This window comes from Agaricus bisporus (genome assembly GCF_000300575.1).
Source record: "Agaricus bisporus var. bisporus H97 unplaced genomic scaffold AGABI2scaffold_3, whole genome shotgun sequence".
Classification (NCBI taxonomy): domain Eukaryota; kingdom Fungi; phylum Basidiomycota; class Agaricomycetes; order Agaricales; family Agaricaceae; genus Agaricus; species Agaricus bisporus.
Window position 1 is genome coordinate 1,226,156 of NW_006267366.1, and position 19,054 is coordinate 1,245,209.

General features: G+C 48.5%; 9 protein-coding genes across 9 annotated transcripts in view; 4 read left to right on the forward strand and 5 right to left on the reverse strand.

The window, feature by feature from the left end:
* The window catches only part of AGABI2DRAFT_177253 (hypothetical protein), a 3,386-nt gene extending 2,491 nt beyond the window's left edge, over positions 1-895 (reverse strand). The window contains exon 1 of the mRNA XM_006459191.1: positions 112-895. Coding sequence (XP_006459254.1) covers positions 112-618 — 507 coding nt within the window. The 5' untranslated portion in view covers positions 619-895. The remainder of the gene's footprint in view (positions 1-111) is intronic.
* Positions 896-2,582: 1,687 nt separating this feature from the next.
* AGABI2DRAFT_66700 (hypothetical protein) lies at positions 2,583-3,160 on the forward strand (the record flags this gene model as incomplete). The annotated part of the gene is made up of 3 exons (XM_006459192.1): positions 2,583-2,786; positions 2,841-2,913; positions 2,961-3,160. The coding sequence occupies 3 exons, from the start codon at positions 2,583-2,585 to the stop codon at positions 3,158-3,160; spliced, it is 477 nt and encodes a 158-aa protein (XP_006459255.1).
* A 124-nt stretch (positions 3,161-3,284) lies between these two features.
* On the reverse strand, positions 3,285-4,486 carry AGABI2DRAFT_66068 (hypothetical protein; the record flags this gene model as incomplete). The annotated part of the gene is made up of 2 exons (XM_006459193.1): positions 3,285-3,921; positions 3,975-4,486. 2 exons carry the CDS (start codon positions 4,484-4,486, stop codon positions 3,285-3,287), a joined length of 1,149 nt encoding a protein of 382 aa, XP_006459256.1.
* A 1,787-nt stretch (positions 4,487-6,273) lies between these two features.
* On the forward strand, positions 6,274-8,570 carry AGABI2DRAFT_116236 (hypothetical protein; the record flags this gene model as incomplete). The annotated part of the gene is made up of 5 exons (XM_006459194.1): positions 6,274-6,300; positions 6,350-6,388; positions 6,446-7,619; positions 7,668-7,979; positions 8,035-8,570. The coding sequence occupies 5 exons, from the start codon at positions 6,274-6,276 to the stop codon at positions 8,568-8,570; spliced, it is 2,088 nt and encodes a 695-aa protein (XP_006459257.1).
* Positions 8,571-9,116: 546 nt separating this feature from the next.
* On the forward strand, positions 9,117-12,160 carry AGABI2DRAFT_177257 (hypothetical protein). Its single transcript, XM_006459195.1, has 12 exons — positions 9,117-9,669; positions 9,744-9,969; positions 10,019-10,240; positions 10,296-10,342; positions 10,394-10,512; positions 10,561-10,676; positions 10,728-10,981; positions 11,040-11,152; positions 11,204-11,307; positions 11,366-11,595; positions 11,660-11,798; positions 11,851-12,160. The coding sequence occupies exons 1-12, from the start codon at positions 9,161-9,163 to the stop codon at positions 11,887-11,889; spliced, it is 2,118 nt and encodes a 705-aa protein (XP_006459258.1). The 5' UTR covers positions 9,117-9,160; the 3' UTR covers positions 11,890-12,160.
* Positions 12,161-12,235: 75 nt separating this feature from the next.
* On the reverse strand, positions 12,236-14,297 carry AGABI2DRAFT_191264 (hypothetical protein). The gene is made up of 2 exons (XM_006459196.1): positions 13,530-14,297; positions 12,236-13,473 (listed from the first exon to the last, which is right to left on the reverse strand). Exons 1-2 carry the CDS (start codon positions 14,228-14,230, stop codon positions 12,387-12,389), a joined length of 1,788 nt encoding a protein of 595 aa, XP_006459259.1. The 5' UTR covers positions 14,231-14,297; the 3' UTR covers positions 12,236-12,386.
* Positions 14,298-15,111: 814 nt separating this feature from the next.
* Positions 15,112-15,445, reverse strand: AGABI2DRAFT_191265 (hypothetical protein). Its single transcript, XM_006459197.1, has one exon. The coding sequence runs from the start codon at positions 15,415-15,417 to the stop codon at positions 15,190-15,192; it is 228 nt and encodes a 75-aa protein (XP_006459260.1). The 5' UTR covers positions 15,418-15,445; the 3' UTR covers positions 15,112-15,189.
* A 705-nt stretch (positions 15,446-16,150) lies between these two features.
* On the reverse strand, positions 16,151-17,227 carry AGABI2DRAFT_191267 (hypothetical protein). Its single transcript, XM_006459198.1, has 5 exons — positions 17,183-17,227; positions 16,953-17,135; positions 16,540-16,892; positions 16,349-16,469; positions 16,151-16,298 (listed from the first exon to the last, which is right to left on the reverse strand). Exons 1-5 carry the CDS (start codon positions 17,190-17,192, stop codon positions 16,228-16,230), a joined length of 738 nt encoding a protein of 245 aa, XP_006459261.1. The 5' UTR covers positions 17,193-17,227; the 3' UTR covers positions 16,151-16,227.
* Positions 17,228-17,526: 299 nt separating this feature from the next.
* AGABI2DRAFT_65768 (hypothetical protein) lies at positions 17,527-19,053 on the forward strand (the record flags this gene model as incomplete). Its single annotated transcript, XM_006459199.1, has 6 exons — positions 17,527-17,643; positions 17,712-17,822; positions 17,876-18,100; positions 18,155-18,547; positions 18,605-18,710; positions 18,767-19,053. The coding sequence occupies 6 exons, from the start codon at positions 17,527-17,529 to the stop codon at positions 19,051-19,053; spliced, it is 1,239 nt and encodes a 412-aa protein (XP_006459262.1).
* Between the last annotated feature and the right edge of the window lies 1 nt (position 19,054).

Sequence of the window (19,054 nt, forward strand, 5' to 3'; positions counted from 1 at the left end):
CTTGACGGGGGTTGATTTGATGGATAGCCATTGTACTGCGCTGGATACGCGGTCTGAAAACATATAGAGTTGACTGACAAGGGCCAGAAGCAAAGATAAAATGAAACGTACGTGGGAAGGGCGCCCATCACGAGCAGCATTAATATTTGCTGGAGGTGGCCGGGGCCTTCTTGGTTGATGGGGCGACTGAGGAGGTGGATCATCACCACGCGCGGGTGGGCCGGAACTGACAGAGCCTAGAACGGGTGCCACTTGGGCCGAGAGGGGCATACCGGGGCGCGCATAGACGGCGTCATGCTTGCTGTACTCCACTGGCTGGTGTCCCATGTCGCGAGAGTTGGGGGAGTGCTGTTGGGGCTGGGGCTGGGACTGGGGCTGAGCATGTTGGGAGTGAGGAGGCATTCCGGGCTGCATGGGGGCGGACTGGCCGGGGCGCGACCACTGGACATGGCGAGCAACATCGTTTTGGACAAAGTCGTTTGGGGGTGCGTTGGGGTCGCCGGGGGGCGGGCGATAAAAGTTGAGGTCCTTGAGGGAGGGGAGGCGGAGGGAGTCCGAGTTTGAGTAAGTGTTCAAGGGATAGCGGGGATGCTGTGCGGCATGTTGGGCGGAGGCCATAACCTGACAGGGCAAAAGATTGAGATCACTCTTTTGAATCTCTCTCTCTATCTCCCGATGAGGCCGGATCTTATATCTGGATTGCGAAAACACGCCAACACACACGAAAACGAGCCCCAACAGAGATCACAAACACGATTCAGCGAGGCCAAAGCGGGTGTCCTGGAGGCACAGACGAGTATCCACGCTGGCAAGTGCGCTCTGGACTGTGCAGAGGGGAGAAAAGGGCGGGGGGAGGGGAGGAGAGGGCTGGGAGAAGATGATGGGGCGAGAAGAAGAGCCTGACCAATTCGCCAACCGCACTGCCTGTCTGGGTAGTCCAGCTGGCTTTGGATCTCGTGTCGGAGCTTGAACCACCCTGTCACACCTTCCCAGATCCACCTCCCTCGCACATCCTCTAATACCCTGCCAATCCTTACATCCCCCAAGCCTTCATCATTTCACTCCCGCCCTAGCCATCCCGACAAAACTCCCCAAATCGGACGATGAGATCGAATTCGGCGCATCGCATTACGTACGCAGCTTGATTGCCTACCCGATTTCACTTCAACGCCCTCCCCCCACAAGACACCTCCTGTCTTTTCCTGGGAGGGGACAACACACTCATGCTTTGATCACTATCCATATACACTTCTCCAGACCATCCTGCATGCAAGAACTATTGAAATGTCTGCTCCGTTGGACAGCTTTTAGCCGATCTGACCATTAACCCCATGTGGGAGCCTCGCGTTACGTTCCTGATCAGATCGTCACAAGTCTCATCTGAAATGATCTCATCGTTCGCTCATCGACAAGCACACCAACAAAACGGTCCGCTCCTAACCAGCATACGCAGAAAACTCATCTCTCTTCAACTACTTGCATTCAATAATTTTTTTTGCTAGACATCGGGTATGGAGGGTCATCGCGGCCAGGGGAATTTGCAGGGAACATCCCTCTGCCCATCATTCCATCCAGATCAGATCATTCAAATCTATTCTTGGCAACGCCACGCTGTTCTTCGTTTTGGGGCTTTAGGCCCACCAAATCGCTCTGCTGTCTTTTTAATGATGTCAAATCACAAACTACGACGAACTCTGCGCAGCTCAATGAGATAAATCCCTCACCCGAAATGTCTTCTTGGCTTAATTTCCCAGTCAGATGGGTGTCGTTTCATGGCTAAGGAGAAGATAACAAACGCAGTCAAGGGTAACAGAACGGCGATCTCTGAGCGTACCCTAGCGTACCTTGGAATCATACATTTTTTGATTCTATAAATAGGGAAATGCTCTGAACACATTTATTTACCACCACCACTTTTGTCAAATCTCACGCAACTCGTGCAGTTACCAAATGCGAAAACCCGTTCAAAACTTCAGTCAACCAACTGCTCATCACACACGTTTTTTGTTCCCCCCTGGCAGGTTCTTATTTACATATTCCTGCGTCATGGCTCCATGGACCCGAGGAGCCCAATTCAAGTTGCATAAGCGCGAGGTCCACCATATCACCATATCACCTGCCCAAACTCCTCCATCGCTCCCTCATTGGGAAATCAACTATCAGCTTAACCGAGGTTAAACGTAAATTCTGTTAAGCGCGTATTTCGGGTTCGTTATTCGCTCCATCTTTTTTTTCTTCATCTTCTGATTCAGATGTCAGTGACGTCTATTCTAAAATAATGACGCACATCGCTGAAAGGACTGCCTGAAGACTCAAAATCTCCTATCTTTGGTTGGTGAAGAATGAGAATTGAAAGGCTCATTGAATATGACTATACTCAAGTTCAGCAGCTCACAAGAACCAGTTGCCTGGATAAAAAACCTCTTGGCAGCCAAGGATTCCAATTGGCGACTTTGATGATCTTCCAGCCACATCGTGAGAAATCTTGCTAATCTTGATATGTTACGAATCTCACATTTCGTCCGCTCAGACTACGCAACCCATCTTCCCGACTTTGCCACCCATCCCAATCGAACACACCAATGTCCGATGTACCACAAACAGACGTCTCCCGTCCTTCCGCACTTCCCACAGCCAATCTCCAACGCACAGCAACAGCTCAATCACTCGTCGACCAAAATTCATCAGAATATCTCGATGCTATAGAAGAAGAATGGAATAAACGTGTCGATATGGAAGTTGAGACTCTCGTCGATGGAATGGTTGACCTCGTAACTCTCGCTTCGGTGATTTTTTTTCACGCGTCCTACATCTCTTTTCCCGTCTGACAGAAGCACCAGGTCGGAGACAAAGACAAGTTTCGAATCGCTCAAGAATCGTTCCAAGCGTCCTCACGTGCAGAGTCCATGGTAAGTGTTGCGTTTTTGCCACATCATACCCAACACACCACTCATCGGAAGGCCGAATCCAGATTCGAGCCGCGAATTCTTTGTTGTCCATCACGCATTCCATGAAGCTCTTGTTACTTCTTTCGGATGAAGCACAGATTGCCCATCGTCGAGATGCTGAGCTACAAAACGTTCAAGAAGAGCGCGACGAGATCAAACAAGAAGTGGAAAGCCTTCTCACTGATCTACTGCGTAAATCTCACGAAGGATAGACCCGTATCAAGATAAAATAGGTGCGATTTGTCAGTATCCCAATCCTGTTGGTTATAAATAAAGTTATTCAAGCAGCGTGAGTTTGGCCCAACCCACAGAACAGAAATATACGACCTCCATATGTTACGCGCCCAAACTCCACACCGGCGCAGACCCCGTTATGTCACCCACAGCTTTCTCATGAACCCGACGAGCCCTCATCCTGTTTTCCTTCAGCCGCTCTATACCAAACTGAATACTCTGCATCTGCACCTCCAACGGAATACTCTCGCCGACCAATCCCGGTGTTGCCACCCTCTCCCTCAGATCTTCCATGTCTTCACTCAAGGATAGCAACGTCTGCAGCGTTGCCGTAACATGCACCCTTGCCTGATGTCTATACATCCCCACATTTTTCAATATGGCCAAATTTTGCTTGAAATGTCTCAATTCCTTCTTATTGCCACCCAATTTTGTCCAGAGCTGCGCAAGCAATTCCTCTCGGTCGTCGTCGACGGTCATTACATCCCGTGAGACAAGCTCATGCAGGGCATTCAAGTGTTCCTCGAGATCATTCAAGTTTGCGATGTTGACTTCAGCTTCGAGGATCAGGCGGGATATTTGGGTTGAAAGCGTGTCCATAGCGTAGTTGAATGTAGAAGTCATAACTCGCTCTTTACGTGAGGTAACCCAGGGAATTAAACTGCCAATTGAAATAATAGGCGACTTGCGGGTTTCTTCTTCAATCGTCCGTAATGCATAGCCGTTGACCGCCATGATACTTTCAAGATCAATAAGAATATGCATCTGTGTGTAAGGAAAGAGAGTACTCACGTGTCCACCGATCCACCAACCATCGAATGCAGTTTATGCAGACGTCTCCCTGTCATCTTTGCATCCTGTACAAACTCCGAGAGCATGTCGGCGAGGAGGTCCTTTGATCGCAAGTCACTGATGCGAACCAATGTAATTAGATCAGAAGTAGCCATTTCAGCTTTCTTGACCTCGAGTGACAAAGCTGAGCCACCGCTGGACTCGTCCAGCAATTGCTCAAAGGTTTTGGTCTCGGCGTCTACAAGCACGGGGTAGTTAGCCCCAGGAGGTGGAGTGATAGGGCGGCACATGATGGACGAAGAGATGACAGGAAGCCAACAGACAGATGCAAAGGCGGCACGAAGGGTATGAGAGATGTATAGCAAAATCATAGCCAATAGCCAAAGAGATAAGATAGCGCCCAGAGGTTTACGAAGGAGGGACAGCGCCGTTCGAGTGATATCGAAGGCGTACCATCCCCCGAAGGAGATACCCTCCATCGCATTATAGGCTATATCACCTGCTGAAGGCATTCTAACACTCGGTCGTCGAGTTGGTTCTGCGAGTTTGTAACCGGCTTCCTCGAACCATTTGTTTTGATGCTCTTCTTCCGGGAAAGGAGGAAGAGGTTCATGTGGCATAGGCGTTGGTGAGCAACTGCTGCCAGCGCCCACGGAATTTACTCCCGATTTTCGGGTAGGCGTGTGGTTACTCCCAGCTCGTTTACGCCGACGTGAATTTCCATTCAATTGGCGCCGCAATGCAGAAGCACTGAGGGCGTCACGGCGAATGTGTCCTATATCAGAATCGCCTTCCTTGGGAACATCCGACACATCTTCCCATAAATTTTCGTCGTCAGACGTGCTGGTGTTTTCCACTTGAACAGGGTTGGCGGCATCGGAGGCAGATGATTCGACTTTGGGATTGTCATTGGGTAGGTGACGAAGAGCGCGAGTCCGTGATCTTGTACTGCGTGAAGAATTTGCCATGGTGGTGAGTGAAATAAAAGCTGTCAGTTGAGTCTAGACGCGACATGTGGCTTACGGTCGGAAGCCTGATGCAGATGATCTTGCCGTGAGGTATGAGGTAATTGTCACTTTGTGGGATCACGTGATGATCAACAGAACTCGCGTGACGCGGAGATACAAGTGTTGTCCACGCGTTAGCTGATTTCACTCTGAAAAAATTCATGTCTTTTTGTTGGTTAATTTAACGAATGAATGATCGGAAACACGTCGTTATATATTGTTGGCGCTTGCAGGTGATGTAGTGTGATGTAGCGTTCAATACACTACCAGTAACCACACTACAGAAGATCTCGGCTCCAAAAACTTTCGGTTAACACAGGCCCGACAACAAATGGCTGTTGAGGTTAGTCGATCGCCCCTCGCTTAACGGTTGATTTTGTTTAAAAAGTGCTGAGCTTCTTTTCGCGAATTCTACCCTACAAGTTTCAACACCCTTTCTCACTCCTCCGTCTGTTCTGGTCTATTGTGGAGAACCATTACCTCACCACTCATGTGTTACAGTAGATGAAATGGAGTTTTCTATATTTACCTGAGAAGTCTTGTAGAACCAGTATCTGTACTAGTATCTGCGAACAGTAAAACTGCTCTCTGATCGGCAGACATATTTTATTCGCTCCGCGTTCCGACAGCAATCGATGACTCTTAAGAATGAGATGTTGAGATGTACGGTATCAACAAACCCACGAGTCTATTATTCGATTTGGGGCCGACAACAAAAGGAGCAGTGCTGAGAACGTTCGCCACAGATTGAATTGAAACAACCGTTGGTAGTGTATATTTTGGAAGGTGATATTCGAGAAAAAAAAAAGATCTCATGGATTGCTTTGTTCGCCAAAATCATGAGCATGTAATTATGGACCCGGACAATACGGCGCAGGATGGCAATGCATTTGCCGACAGATACATTGTGCATTGAATAAGGGATAGAGCTGTGCAGGGGCGACCAGAGCCAAGACCGTGGGACAGCAAAAGACAATAAGATCGCGTGTCGCCCGTTTCCGGTGATCAATTTGATTTCCCAAAGATTCACTCTCCTGCCCACCGAAGACAATAAGAGGATTTATTGCAAAATGATTGTCCCCGACTCGCTACTTTCCTCCTTCTCCCGGCGCCCTAGACGTTGACGCTGTGCCATCTTTTCGTCTCGAACTCCTTTTCTTTGAAGTCTTGCTTTCGAGTCGACCAATTCGGACATCTTGATCTTACTCGCAGGGCTTTCTCGTGCTCGCTGAAGCAGCTCTTGACTTGAGTTTCAGGCAGCTTTTTAGAGGTTCCAATATCCCTTACCTACAATGAGTGTCTCTATCAACGGCCATCCGGTATGTCCCCTATCTTACTCCACAAATGCTGTACTGACTATGACTTTAGCATAATATGGGAGACGACGACGGTCCCCTCGCAGTGGACGTGAGCCTTGTTACTCGGATTCTCTTTTTGATTCTGTCTGAAATCCAAATCTTTTAGCATTATAAGAGAGCAGTGCTCCGGCCCGCTCCCAGTCGATTCGCAATCGAATTCCACGAGCCTACCAAGGTGGGAGGAAGTTCCTCCTATAGTTTTGGTATGCGCGTGTCACCACTTATCACCGGCGATCGGGCATCCGTGTCTTCCATAAACATCAATTCTGAGTATGATGTCTGGAGGCGGTGGGAGGATTGTTTGTGGTTTCAGGACAGTCTTGAATTGGAATACGAACGCTCGGCCAGACAGAAGCGTCAGAGGCTTATACAGGGAAAGGGCGTCAAGAAGCATGGTTTTTATCTTCAAGACAAGGCTTCATCCTTCGAATCTCTACCGCCAGGCCCTAATCCCGATTCTATCGGACGAGATATCCATGAATATATACCCAAGCTTACCAAACGTGGGACTATATTTCGAGCTAGTGCCGCCACCATAGCGCAGCGCGATGTTGAACTTCAGGCCTTCGTCGAAGCGCTTTTTAAAGAGGATCAACCTGCCCTTATCAGGGAAATGAGGTCTACGAGGCTTGTCACTGATTTCTTTGGGATCTGGCAACGCGATGCCGAGCTCGCTCAAAAGAAGCTCAAGGCTTCAATTCGCGAGAGCTATGGGTCAATAACACCCAGTGTGTTTTCATCCTATTTTTCGGCCGCTTCAACACCCTCGTTTTCGGACTCTTTGGCTTCTGCCACCTCTCCCAGATCATCTGCAGTCAAGCGGTCTTTCCCCCGCCAACGATCATCATCATCGGCGGAGAGACCTCATTCTATAGTTTCTTCACAGGCCACGGAAAGACCTTCGCGAGGGAGAACAGATTCTGCATCGTTCGTGGGCTCCCTGACATCATCCATTCGACGCCGACCAACTTCCACTACGTCTTCCGATTCTTCCGTATCGTCGTCGTCATCGTCATCATCACGCAGTGATAGTTCTACGATTTCTGATGTTTCCAGAGAACACGTCCCGATCCCATTGTTGGATACTTACCCGGAAGAGTTTGGCGATGTGGTTCCACCCCTGAAGAAACAAGAGTATTCCAAGTCCCTCAGAAGCAATTCGGCACACAGAGCTAGCATGGATCGACGAAATCGCAACGCCCAAATTTTTACTTCACCTCCCAAGATTTCACCTCTAAAGGAAGATTTTCAACCTCCGAGGGAGCCTGTTGACGATCCTCGTAAGCGCTTACAATTGCTTCATATGGCTCCTTCTGACATCTTCTCAGGCCGATCGGTGCGCGAGTCCTGGGCTAGCGTTGACTCGACCTCAACGTATCTTGAGGGTCTTAATATCGGTTTTACAAATCCGTCTGCTGGCTATCGTCAGTCGATGGCGAGTATCAAAACCTTCATGACAACGGACTCAACAGAGGCAGTCATTCCTCGTGCTGCTGCCGCGGGTGGTGGATATCCCTCTATGAACAGTGGAGGAGGTTCCATGCGCCCCAATCCACGGGCATCCATTCCAGTATCCTTGTCCGATTTTGATATGTACCCTGAAATCGCTGAAGAAGATGACGACATGAACGCAATATATGGTATGTGCCTTTGGGATGACCATGTGAACCTTGACTGAATTTTATTGCATCGTAGACGCATTCCCGAGGCCAGCAACCTTTTTACCTGAAAGGCCAGAGACTCCTGTTGCAAAAGCTCGCTTGCCATCAGTACCTCTCACCGCAGCTCCACCATCACCCACAGAATCGGTTTCAACGATACACTCTGCTTTGACCGGGTATTCGGCTTCGACTACGAGTTCTGCCGTTACAGCGTCTACAACCTCCTCGGGAGACAGTGATATGCTTTCGCTGAAAGTATCGTTCAACAACTTGATTATCATGCTTCGCATATCTCGCGATTCAGCTTATACGGAGCTTCGACAGCGTATATTTAATAAGTTTATCGGCCAAGAAGGAATCCCGTTATCAAAGGAGTTCAAGATAACGGTTGTTGTTGGCCATACAAACTCGCCCATGGCGCACTTGCGCAAACCACGTTATTCCATATTGGGAACTCCTGAAGGAGAGCTTGAGTTGCGGATCGTTGAATGCCAAGGCGATTGGGAGACGATCACTTACGCAACTGAGGGGCACAAGTTTTCTCTCCGGATATTCGATAACCCCGTTTGATGTTTATTAGATTCTATGGCCTTTTCAGCATTTCAAAATGCTCACACCAAATCTTTTTCGTTCTACAACAACTGGTCTTATGGCCGGTATTTTACTTATCGCGCTATTTTTTTGCTTGTCGATCTAAATTAACGCTGTCTAGTGAACTTTACCTAGGCAGATACTTTGATTGTATAACCCCTTCGACTTTCTTCTTAATTGAGAGACTTTTTGTTATATGTGTTATATATAGAATTATATTGTCGTCATTGGTCGGCCTTTCAGCGAAGCCAGTGGCATAGGAGTCTGATTTACGAGCGATAGCCGGCTGGAATGATAATCGGGTGTCTACTTGATGCCCTAATCCGGCCGCTGTCCGGCGAGTGTGATCACCAGCCACTCCTGTGGGCCGCTGTATGGATCTTTAAATACTTCGGGCGAGCATCCGGTCATTTCGTCATATTTTCTGAGGTCGAAAACGATGCCAAGTTTGGATGGGTGGTCCAGATATATAGGGCAGAGGAGAAGAAGGGACGGGTCACGTGCTGAAATTGGCTGGTATGGCAGTTGAGCACCCCGCGTCCTTTCCTCGTCGTCGTTCCTTCCGCATTATGTCCCAGCCTGTCTCAATCACCGGCGCTCGTCCTGACCTTGCCGACGACCAGTCCTCAAACGTCGGTACTCCCGACCTCCGAGCCCTTCGCGCGCAGTATGCTTCAACGCCGGCTCTTCCGAACATTCCTCCTCGCATTGGTACCCCAGGCCAAACCACTCCTCTGGTAGTTGGTACACCGTCCACTCAGCCTGCGGTCGACATGCGTTCTGGTGCGAATGGAGGTGGCAGCTCGGCGGCCCAGGCACAGACTGCCCTGGCTAATGACGGAGCAGAGGTTCTTCCTCTTGACCTTGAAGGGCTTCCGGACGAGGAGAAGACCAAAGTACTTGCTAGACACCTTGTACTGAAGGATGAGAGGGCCCGGGCCGAGTTGACTAGGAACGTGTCGAATGCTAGTTCATCTCGGTCGAGTGACCGCAATAATGCTACTCCCCGAGATACGGGAAAGGCGAAAGCTCCGGAACCATTCCCCATACCCTATGACGCTCCTGGAGCGGATATAACGTGAGTTTTACTACACTTATGCTAGTCATATCTGGCTTGCTTTTCTCCGACGAGTGCTGATATCTGTCGTGAAGCCATGATGTATACAAATGGCATGCTGATCAGCAGAGACAGGCGGGGAGAACTCGCGCCGTTTCCTTTGCCGGTCTCCCTCAACAACCCGATCCCGTATTTGAACATATCCATGAACCGGGTGGTTTCCGACGGAATTACGTCAAGCTCCGCGCCAACGAACAGGGCAATGAAGAGCCTCAGATGTTGAACAATTTCATAGAATTTCTACTATTATTTGGACATTTTGTAGGTACCTCTCCATCAGAAAGTTGCTTTCATCTTTACGCGTTAGTAGGCTGGTGAAGATTTGGATGAGGAAGAAGACGACGACGAAAAACTTGATGAAGAAAGTCCAGTTGCGGGACCTAGTACGACGTTGGGACCAAGCGAGTCTACCCCTTTGCTAAGAGGTGGGGTCGGTTCCAAAGTCACTCGTTCGAGGTCACGGTCTCGGCAGCGTCGGTCATCTACCGGTCCTCACCAAGGAAATGCAACAGTCACGCAAGCCGTTCTTATGGTTCGTAGACCCGTAACTCCATATCATCTTTATATTCACCAGGCCCCCACTTTAGCTCTTGAAATCATTTATAGGCACAGGGGTCTTGTTTCTGGGTAAAGCGTAAGTGCTCGATCTCTATTGATACCAATGGAAGCTAATTGATCGTTCAAGTTTCTATAACGGTGGCATTCTGTTCTCTGCCGTGGTTTTTACCTTCATTGCCATGATCTCCCTCTATTCATTCATCTTACTCATCAAGGCCAAGGTTGCGGTGCCAGGCAGTTTCGGCGGTACGTATATCGTAGTACCGACTCTACTGCCAACTGAACTTGTTTTAGATATCGGTGGAGCGCTCTATGGACCGTGGATGCGTTACATTATCCTTGGCTCTATCATTGTCTCGCAACTTGGCTTTGTGTCTGCTTACACAATCTTTGTTGCAGAGAACCTCCAGGTTCAGTTTCATCTTATTCCGTGTGTTATCAGTCGCTCAAATCTAGCTTAGGCATTCTTCATGACGGTTACCGAATCCGTTAAGTTGGTTTCAGTGCAATACTTCATTCTGATACAACTCGTCCTTTTCCTGCCTCTGGCACTTATCCGTGACCTGGCAAAACTCAGCACTGCGGCTCTCATTGCGGATGCTTTTATCCTCGTTGGGTTGTGTTATATTTTTGGAAGTGAAATAAGTATTTTAGCAGACAGGGGAATAGCCAAGGTTCAACTGTTCAATCCCAATGATTTCCCCCTCTTTATCGGGTAAATGATTTCTTTATCTCGTGACTTAAAGCGATGATCATTGACATTGGTACTATAGTACCGCAGTGTTCTCTTTTGAGGGTATTGGGCTTGTCATTCCGATTACCGATGCCATGAAAGAACCACACAAATTTCCGCGGGCATTGACTGGCGTTATGTTTTTCCTCACGTGTCAGTCTATTTCTCTCTATTGAATCTTTTTCCTATTTTGACTTTTTCCAGTCCTGTTTGGAGGGGCTGGTGTACTTGCTTATCTTACCTTTGGTTCCGATATCAAGACTGTCGTACTCGTGAATCTCGATCCCGCCAACAAAATGGTCTTGGTCGTGAGTACTTTCGCCAAACACTGTAGCGCATCAGGAGATTAAATTTGTTTTCCGCCAGGTTCAATTCATCTATTCGTTAGCTATACTTCTCTCCGTACCCCTCCAGCTCTTCCCTGCCGTTCGTATACTTGAGAATGGCTTGTTTACTTCAAGTGGAAAGGGTGATAGCCGAGTCAAATGGATGAAGAACTTTTTCAGGTTCTTCATGGTCATGGTTTGTACGGCTGTGAGTTCATGGGGTGCCAAAGATCTTGATAAATTTGTTGCCTTCATTGGGAGCTTCGCATGGTCAGTCATATTTGTCAAATTATTTTTGTCGTGATTGCTGAAAGCCTTTATTTGACCTGTCCAGTGTCCCCTTGTGTTACGTGTACCCTGCGATGTTGCACTACAGGGCATGTGCAAGGACTAGGAAACAGAGGGTGGCGGACATAGTAATGATCGTATTCGGTATCCTGTGCTCTATCTATACTTCGGTCCAAACTATCAAGGTATGTCATGGATGCTTCTTGCTATGTATGGAACTAACCTTTTCAAAAATAGTTGATGCTTCAGACGTCGCAACCTGCTGGAAAACTATGAGTGGATGGATGATAATGACCTTGGAAGTCTTACGAATAGACTATTGAGTAGTCAAGTCTTCTTTCACCCGATGACATAGACACGTCTCGTCTTCTTTTCGTTACTGACGTTATAAATGTGATCGAGGAAAGTAGTTTGAACTGCATTGCTCTTATGTTTTTTCCTTTTCCTTAGACTATACTATAATTACGCCTTCCGATTATTTTTGTATCGTTACATAGTTGCCATGCACTTTTTCTATAGCAAAATACATCCGTGATTGACATTCCGTACTCCATCCGATCCTATGAATCACTATTACTGTACACACAATAAGTTAAGATTATATTATGACAAACACCATGCAAAAACTCGAACCCGATCCACTCTGAAAACGAACCTACGGACCAGCGCATGATGAAGTGAGATACACCACATACATGAGTACATGAAAAAATACGATGTCTGAGAAAGAGAAATGATAGGAAGAAAAGGAAACTTGAGATTGAAGAAAATCATCACTGATGCACAAGAGTCTTGTCGGAGACAGTTTTCACGTCTTCCTCAGACGCATAGCCAGTCAGAATATGGTCGACTTCCCTCTCTTTATACTCTTCCCATTCACGTTGAGCAAGACGATCCCGACTCAAATTCACCTTCATCTCTCGCGCTGCATCATCACTTCCTCTCCCCTTCATCTGAGCGCTGATGCCACCCGTATCTGATTGAACAACATGTTCAACGTCAACAGAGCCTTTACCACCCCTGCCTTTAATCGGTTTCCAATCACTAGCAACACCAACACTATCAGGCCCAAAACCACTCTCGTAATCCAAACGCGACTTGGATCGCTCCCTGTATTGACGAATCTGATTTGCCTGTGACATGGAACATGATGAAGAAATGGGGCCAGTAGGTGAAAGTGGACGCGAATGAGATCTAGATTTGGATATAGATATGGAACCACTGATAACCTGGCGTTCCTCAGTAGAACCCAACCCTCGTCTAGCATTCTTCCTCTCTTTGATAGTTTGTAAGCTGCGATGACGATTTTCCGTCCAATCGGGTTCACTAAGAGGAGTGGGAGTATGAATAGGAACAGAAAGATTGCTTTCCCTCTCGTAGTCGGTTAAGGTTTGCTTCCCATTCGGTCGAAAACCTGGTCCCGAAATACCCATTGGCACCTCATCAGTTAGAAGATGTACACTCTTCTTCCGGTCACGCAAAGATTTTCTCCGCTCCCGGGATGTGCGCATGCGGGCTTGTGTAGGCTCAGAAGAGAGAGTCGGTGTCGATAGTGAAGCGGGAATGGAAGCCGGGATATCGGCTATAGGAGCGGATATGGGCATAACACCAATTGTCTGACCTCTTGCTCGTAATTTCGGAGCAGTAGATCTATTACCACCAGTAGAAGGATTTTGAGATTTCGAAGATCGAGGGTCGCCCTTTTTCTCCAATACTCTTGTTCTCGCCTCGCGCGTCTTGGCCTGGAGCAGTGGTCGTACGGAAGGCGGAGGAATAATAATCCCCGCAGCACGAAGAGCATCCTCGAACGGTGCATGGCCTTTGGTATGTTGCATTCTGTGAGCATATGCACAAGTCAACCTAGATTGAAGATATTATTCGACACTGTGAGTAGAGATTGAAAGATTAAAACCTACCCAGGCCCAAACACAAATTCACCTCCGAGTTGATGCAAATCGCCCCCCTTCTCCCATACCGGCATACCAACTTTCAAAGCTCTCACGAAAACCATCGCAATCCCTCCCATCAAACCGTGTTTCACGTATCCACCATTCGAACAATCCTTACTCGTACTACCTCGAGTCCCATCCGAGACGTCCTTGCGACCGATATCACCACTCAAGGTCTCAAAATCTAGACGTGCTTGTGGTGGAGATCCTCTTCCTTTCCTCGACCTTCCTTCTCGATGATTGAAGGGGCGAGTATGATCAGATAAGCTCGCAGGATCCTTCCCCATTCCCAGAGCATTATACACCGCGAGCGAAGGGTCAGTATATACCTCCAGTCCAGCGGCGCCTGCCCCAAAGATCTGTTTGTATTTCCCGATCATCGTGTACGACCCATTACCAATGACAATCAACTTCGACGGTCCTCCAACTTTTCCCTCTTTGTCATTGTCATTCACCGTTCCCCATGTCTTTTCATTTAATAAATCCTTCTCCACGGACCCGAAGAGAAGTTCGGATCGATTCAACGAAGTGACAGAGGTCATGTAATCCTGACATAGCGGACACCAGAAATGTCGGATGAAGACCACCACAGCTCTTCGTTGTAGAAAGAGAGACCCGAAATTGGTACGGATACCGGATTCGGCGATGACAGGGAGCGAGGCGGCCATACTTAATGCGTGAAACGTAGGTATATCCCATTCACCTATGGTTGACTCCGAATCGGATAGTATAGGTGATAGAGGTTTGGCAGTTGACATGGAATTTAGTGGAGATAATGGAGATATGGTATGCGTGAGAGGAATCTTTAGCGAAGACCGCCGTTTCAATCTCATCGTCGCCGAAGAAGCAATTGTGGCGGACACACCCGGTCCAGTAGCATTCTGAAGGGGAGCCGTCGAAGGCCTGCGGGCAAGCACAGGCGCTGCATAGACGATATTCTCCTGCGTGAAGTGTGCGAGGGAAGAGGACGAAAATGTAGAAGGAACATGAACAAAAGAAAAGGTGGAATGAGATTCGTCGGTATGCGCGCGTGATGTTTGCGAGTGGTGATGGGTGAGGGTGGGTGGCGCGGAGGGTGGCACCGGCGTTGTAGAGTGTGGTATACCAGCAGCGACTTCTGGGGTGGAAATCTGATTGACGGATGATTGGATCGGTGTAACAGCTTCAGCAGCAGCAGAGCACTGTTTCATGCCCGCTGCATTGGGGGCCTCAGCTTGCGAGGGTAACAGAACAGTGCTAGCCACATCGAGGGTGGCGGCGACAATGGGAATCGCAGCCCGATGCAGCGGATGATCTTGAATGGGTACGAAGTCCTGGCCATGACCAGCCCAGACGACAGAGGAGGTTACAGGTGGCGAGATGGAAGCCTTGCGTATGCGATTGATATCCGTGACAGAGGCGCGGACAGTCTGAGATCTGGAGCCCGACTGGCTGGTCCTTCGTGTTCTGAGAAAGCGTGTAATCTTATTTGCTGAGCCGGGCCTGGATGTCTCCTGTTCTTCGATTTCGTCCTCGTGCAACTGCTGTGATCGAGATTGGGCTTGCACCGATGCTCGAGGCGTTAATTCGACTGCTTCCAGAGGGCCGAAACGCGTCGCGTCGCTCTCTATCCTACTGCCTTCAACATCTACACGACTTGGTTGAGGCCGCTGAGAGATAGGAGGGACATGCATACGAGAAATAGAGGTGTTAGGACTGGCAACTTTGGAGGCCTTTGGAGCTGAAGGAATCGCAAGCGCAGTGACTTGAGAAAGGCGTGTAGGCCTGAACGCCTGGTGTCTCGAGACAGAGGCACCAGTCGCGCCGTTAGTGCAACTGCTAGTGCGCGGCCCAATGGAACCTCCTCCGTGGCCATGATCAGAAGTATAACCAAGGCGGGCAATACTTTCGTGACCATCTGCCGAGGAAGTGGTTGTGAAGGACTGTAGGAGATATGATGTCGAATGACGACGATCGGTTCTGCCCAGTCGTGTGCCGAACTCGTCAGTCCGCTGCTTATTATGATCTAAAGCTAGAGGACCGCCTTTCGATGAAACACTACACGTTCGTTTACGTAGAACCCATAGTGGTGCAAAGGGGTCTGTGGGATCAGGATCTGGGTACCTCTCTGCGAGACCAGATTTGGCGACGGTTGGGAGTAGATGTTGTTGAGGACGGGAGTTACGACGAGAAGACGAAGAAGGAGTCTGGTGAATGACTGTTGCAGCAGGCGGCGCTGGTTTGCGTTTGACGCGAGGAGGAGATGCCTGGTCGTCGCACGCGACCGTGGAGGGCATGGAGTCCAAGATGCGAAACAAAGTTATCTTGACGGGATAGTCTTATAAGATGGCGACACGCATAGAGAGCGTGTAGGGTCGTAAAGAAGGAAAGGAACGGGCGGCAGAGAAGAACATAACATGAGGCTGACGACCGGCCACACGTGTTTCATTCCGTCTCAATTCTTCACTTGTCCTTGTTATAGTTATAGTTGTCAAAGGTCTTCTGTCCAGATATAACCTAACAGTCGTTTCCACGCTGCGTCAGAGCGGCGGAGGCGGACACTAGACCGGAAGCTTGAAGCCTTCGGGATTGAGAGGGTGTTCAGGGAAAGACAGATGTGTGGATGAAATTCTCGTGTATCCCAGAAAAGGTAAACCGATCCTGAACAAAAATAACAAAAAAGAATCTATGCCCAATTATCAATCAACGAGTCCCGCATATCTCCAATAACCGCAGATGAGCTCTGTCCTTGTAACTCTGATAAGGGAGTCAGTAGCTGATCATGCGCGCGATGCCGGAATACTCACTGAAGGCCGCTTCTATCACACTAATCTCGGTCGCTGTTGTCTCGAGACCAGTAAATGCACACCAGTCGTTCACCACAAGGCCGGCACCAATAACATCAGACCCCCGATTGACTGTTCCAGCCTTGATAGAGGAGGGAGAGAATGAATCAGTCATACAATCATAAGCCATGTAGAACGAATATGATCCTCACCACTAGCGGCACCTGGAGTAAACTACTCAGTTCATCTTGGTCTTGAACACTTGTCTTGGGATGCACTAATCCACCCTGGTTCGTGATCGCGCAATAACTTCCCACAAGGACATTATCTGCGATGGTCTGTCGGAAGACTTCGACTTTGAGCACGTCTGCAATAATCTCTTCTGTTTCCCGATCGACATCAGGGTGAACGAGAGCAACGTAATCATTGCATGCAATAACATTTCCCAATGCCGATAAACGCTCCTCGACACGCTGAACGGCAATGGCGTCTGGTAGGGAGTTTCTGAGATGTTGAAGTTCTTGATCTGTCGTCGTTGAAGGAACAAGCAGTCCGTTACGGTTTCCTGATGAGTTTGATCATTGTACGATTATGGCGAGGGCATTACAAGAAAAAAATTACGAACCGGCAGTCAAGCGTCCTATGATACGGGTGCCAGCGATACTCGTGTGGACGATGGGAATTACATCCCCGAGTTCAGCCTCAAAGGCCGAATAAAAATTTGTGCTGCCTTGGATGGCACAGAGGCAGTAACTGTTTGTCAATTTAGAAAAGACGCCGATGTCGCTGTTGTTTTCAAACTGGATACCTAGGAAACGATGAGGGTGGCAAGCAATGGCTCCAGACGAAACGCACGGGTAGCCATGATGCTTGGGGTATTTGAAGATTAGAATAGCAAAGTAGACAAGCAAAAAAAGTGTGATGTAGACTTGGATTATATAACTCTCTGCCCGGACTAGTCATCCAGACTCTCGACGGAACCGGTTTCTGACTCCCGCATGTCACTCGTTCGCCTCTGCTCTCGGCCGTTTACATCACTTCCGAGAACACTGCGTTCCAGAAGATGGCAGTCAAACAGCCCTACCCCAATTCAAAAAATAATTCATGACAACATCAAAGTCAGTCCACCTTGGTTCCAGTGAATACCTAGCCGCTCAAGCCGCCGACAGTCTACAGGCCCTCTCTCGCTCGCGGCTTATATGCAACTATGTCTTTCACATCCAACCCATGGCTACTATATGAACGCGTCGAATCCCGTGTTTGGCTCACAGGGCGACTTTATAACAAGTCCTGAAATCACTCAAGTCTTTGGCGAGGTATGCCTTTAACCTCTTCGCGCTACAAAAGCACAGAAGCAATGAGCATGCAGCATCCTATTTGCTAGTTGATTGGAATTTGGCTATTGTCCCAATGGGCAAATTCTGGCTGCCCATCGGATATCCGACTCGTAGAACTTGGACCTGGACGAGGAACGCTCATGGATGACATTGTCCGCGTACGTGTATCGCCTCCCTCTCTAGTTCCTCATACTAAACTTTGTTGACTTAGGTCATTTCACAACTTCGCCCTTCCAATATACCATTAAACATCCATCTCGTTGAAACAAGCCCGGCCCTGCGTGCAATCCAAGAGCAAAAACTCGCCTCTTCGCCAAAGCGCACTGTCAAGCTCCATTTTCACCATTCCATATCCGACGTACCACACAATCCTTCTCAATATACTATGTTTGTCGCCCACGAATTCTTTGACGCGCTTCCCATCCACCTTCTCCAGGTCCGTCCTCCACTTTCCAACTAATTGTACCTACACCTTATTCTTATTAAACAGAGAAAAGAGACAGGATGGCACGAAGTCACGATTGATACCGATCGTGATTCCTATTCGACGTCTAGCTCCAGCCAAACAACCGCAGTCAATTCAGGAACCAGGCCCCTCCTACGCCGTGTCCTCTCACCGTCACCCACAGCGGCCTCAACTGTTCTTGGTTTATCCTCGCCACGTTTCAACAGTCTACCGATCGGAAGCTTCATTGAAGTTTCACCCGCAGCATTCAGAATTGCACGTCAAGTCGCGCAGCTTGTATCTGGGACGACCGAACCCGAACCCCTTATCCAACATAATCATAAACACGACGTTGCCCCGAATACTGATGAGTCTGTTGGAGGATGTGGTTTAATTATTGATTATGGTGGGGATCAAGTTTATGGAGATTCATTCAGGGTAAGCTTGTTATTTCCATATTTTCTGTAGCGCAAAGGAGCGAATTCATGATCTTAGGCATTCCGACAACATAAACTTGTAGACGTATTCCACCGACCAGGTGAATGCGACTTGACAGCCAACGTTGACTTTGCCTACCTAAAGGAAGCCATGTCAGACCTCGGTAGGTATTTTCCTCTTCTTACAGCTCACATTTGAATCAAACTTTCTCTTGGACAGTGACTCCGCACGGCCCAGTATCCCAGCGTACTTTCCTAGATCGAATGGGTATTTCACTTCGAGCTGATGCTCTTGCTCGTTCAGCACCCTCAGAAGAACGACGCGCGGCGATTCGAGACTCTGCCAAACGTATTACTGATAGTTTGGGCATGGGCGAGGAGTATAAAGTGCTCGGGATGACAAGTATCGACAAGCGGGACGGATTGGTTGGAGCTGGGGTCTGGCCGTTTGAAGTTAAAGAAGAAAAGATGTTTGAAAATTGCGTTCATGTAAAAGGGAAGGAGTAAT

Coding starts and splice junctions, on each gene's coding strand:
- AGABI2DRAFT_177257 (XM_006459195.1), top strand. CDS start 9,161: ATGTCCCAGCCTGTCTCAATCACCGGCGCTCGTCCTGACCTTGCCGAC. Junction 10,343..10,393: donor GTCTTGTTTCTGGGTAAAGC/GTAAGTGCTCGA, acceptor TGATCGTTCAAG/TTTCTATAACGGTGGCATTC. Junction 11,799..11,850: donor CTTCGGTCCAAACTATCAAG/GTATGTCATGGA, acceptor TTTCAAAAATAG/TTGATGCTTCAGACGTCGCA.
- AGABI2DRAFT_191264 (XM_006459196.1), bottom strand. CDS start 14,230: ATGGCCGCCTCGCTCCCTGTCATCGCCGAATCCGGTATCCGTACCAAT. Junction 13,474..13,529: donor GAATTTGTGTTTGGGCCTGG/GTAGGTTTTAAT, acceptor TCTTCAATCTAG/GTTGACTTGTGCATATGCTC.
- AGABI2DRAFT_191265 (XM_006459197.1), bottom strand. CDS start 15,417: ATGGCCACGGAGGAGGTTCCATTGGGCCGCGCACTAGCAGTTGCACTA.
- AGABI2DRAFT_191267 (XM_006459198.1), bottom strand. Junction 16,893..16,952: donor CATAGGACGCTTGACTGCCG/GTTCGTAATTTT, acceptor CAAACTCATCAG/GAAACCGTAACGGACTGCTT. Junction 16,299..16,348: donor TGTGATAGAAGCGGCCTTCA/GTGAGTATTCCG, acceptor CTCCCTTATCAG/AGTTACAAGGACAGAGCTCA.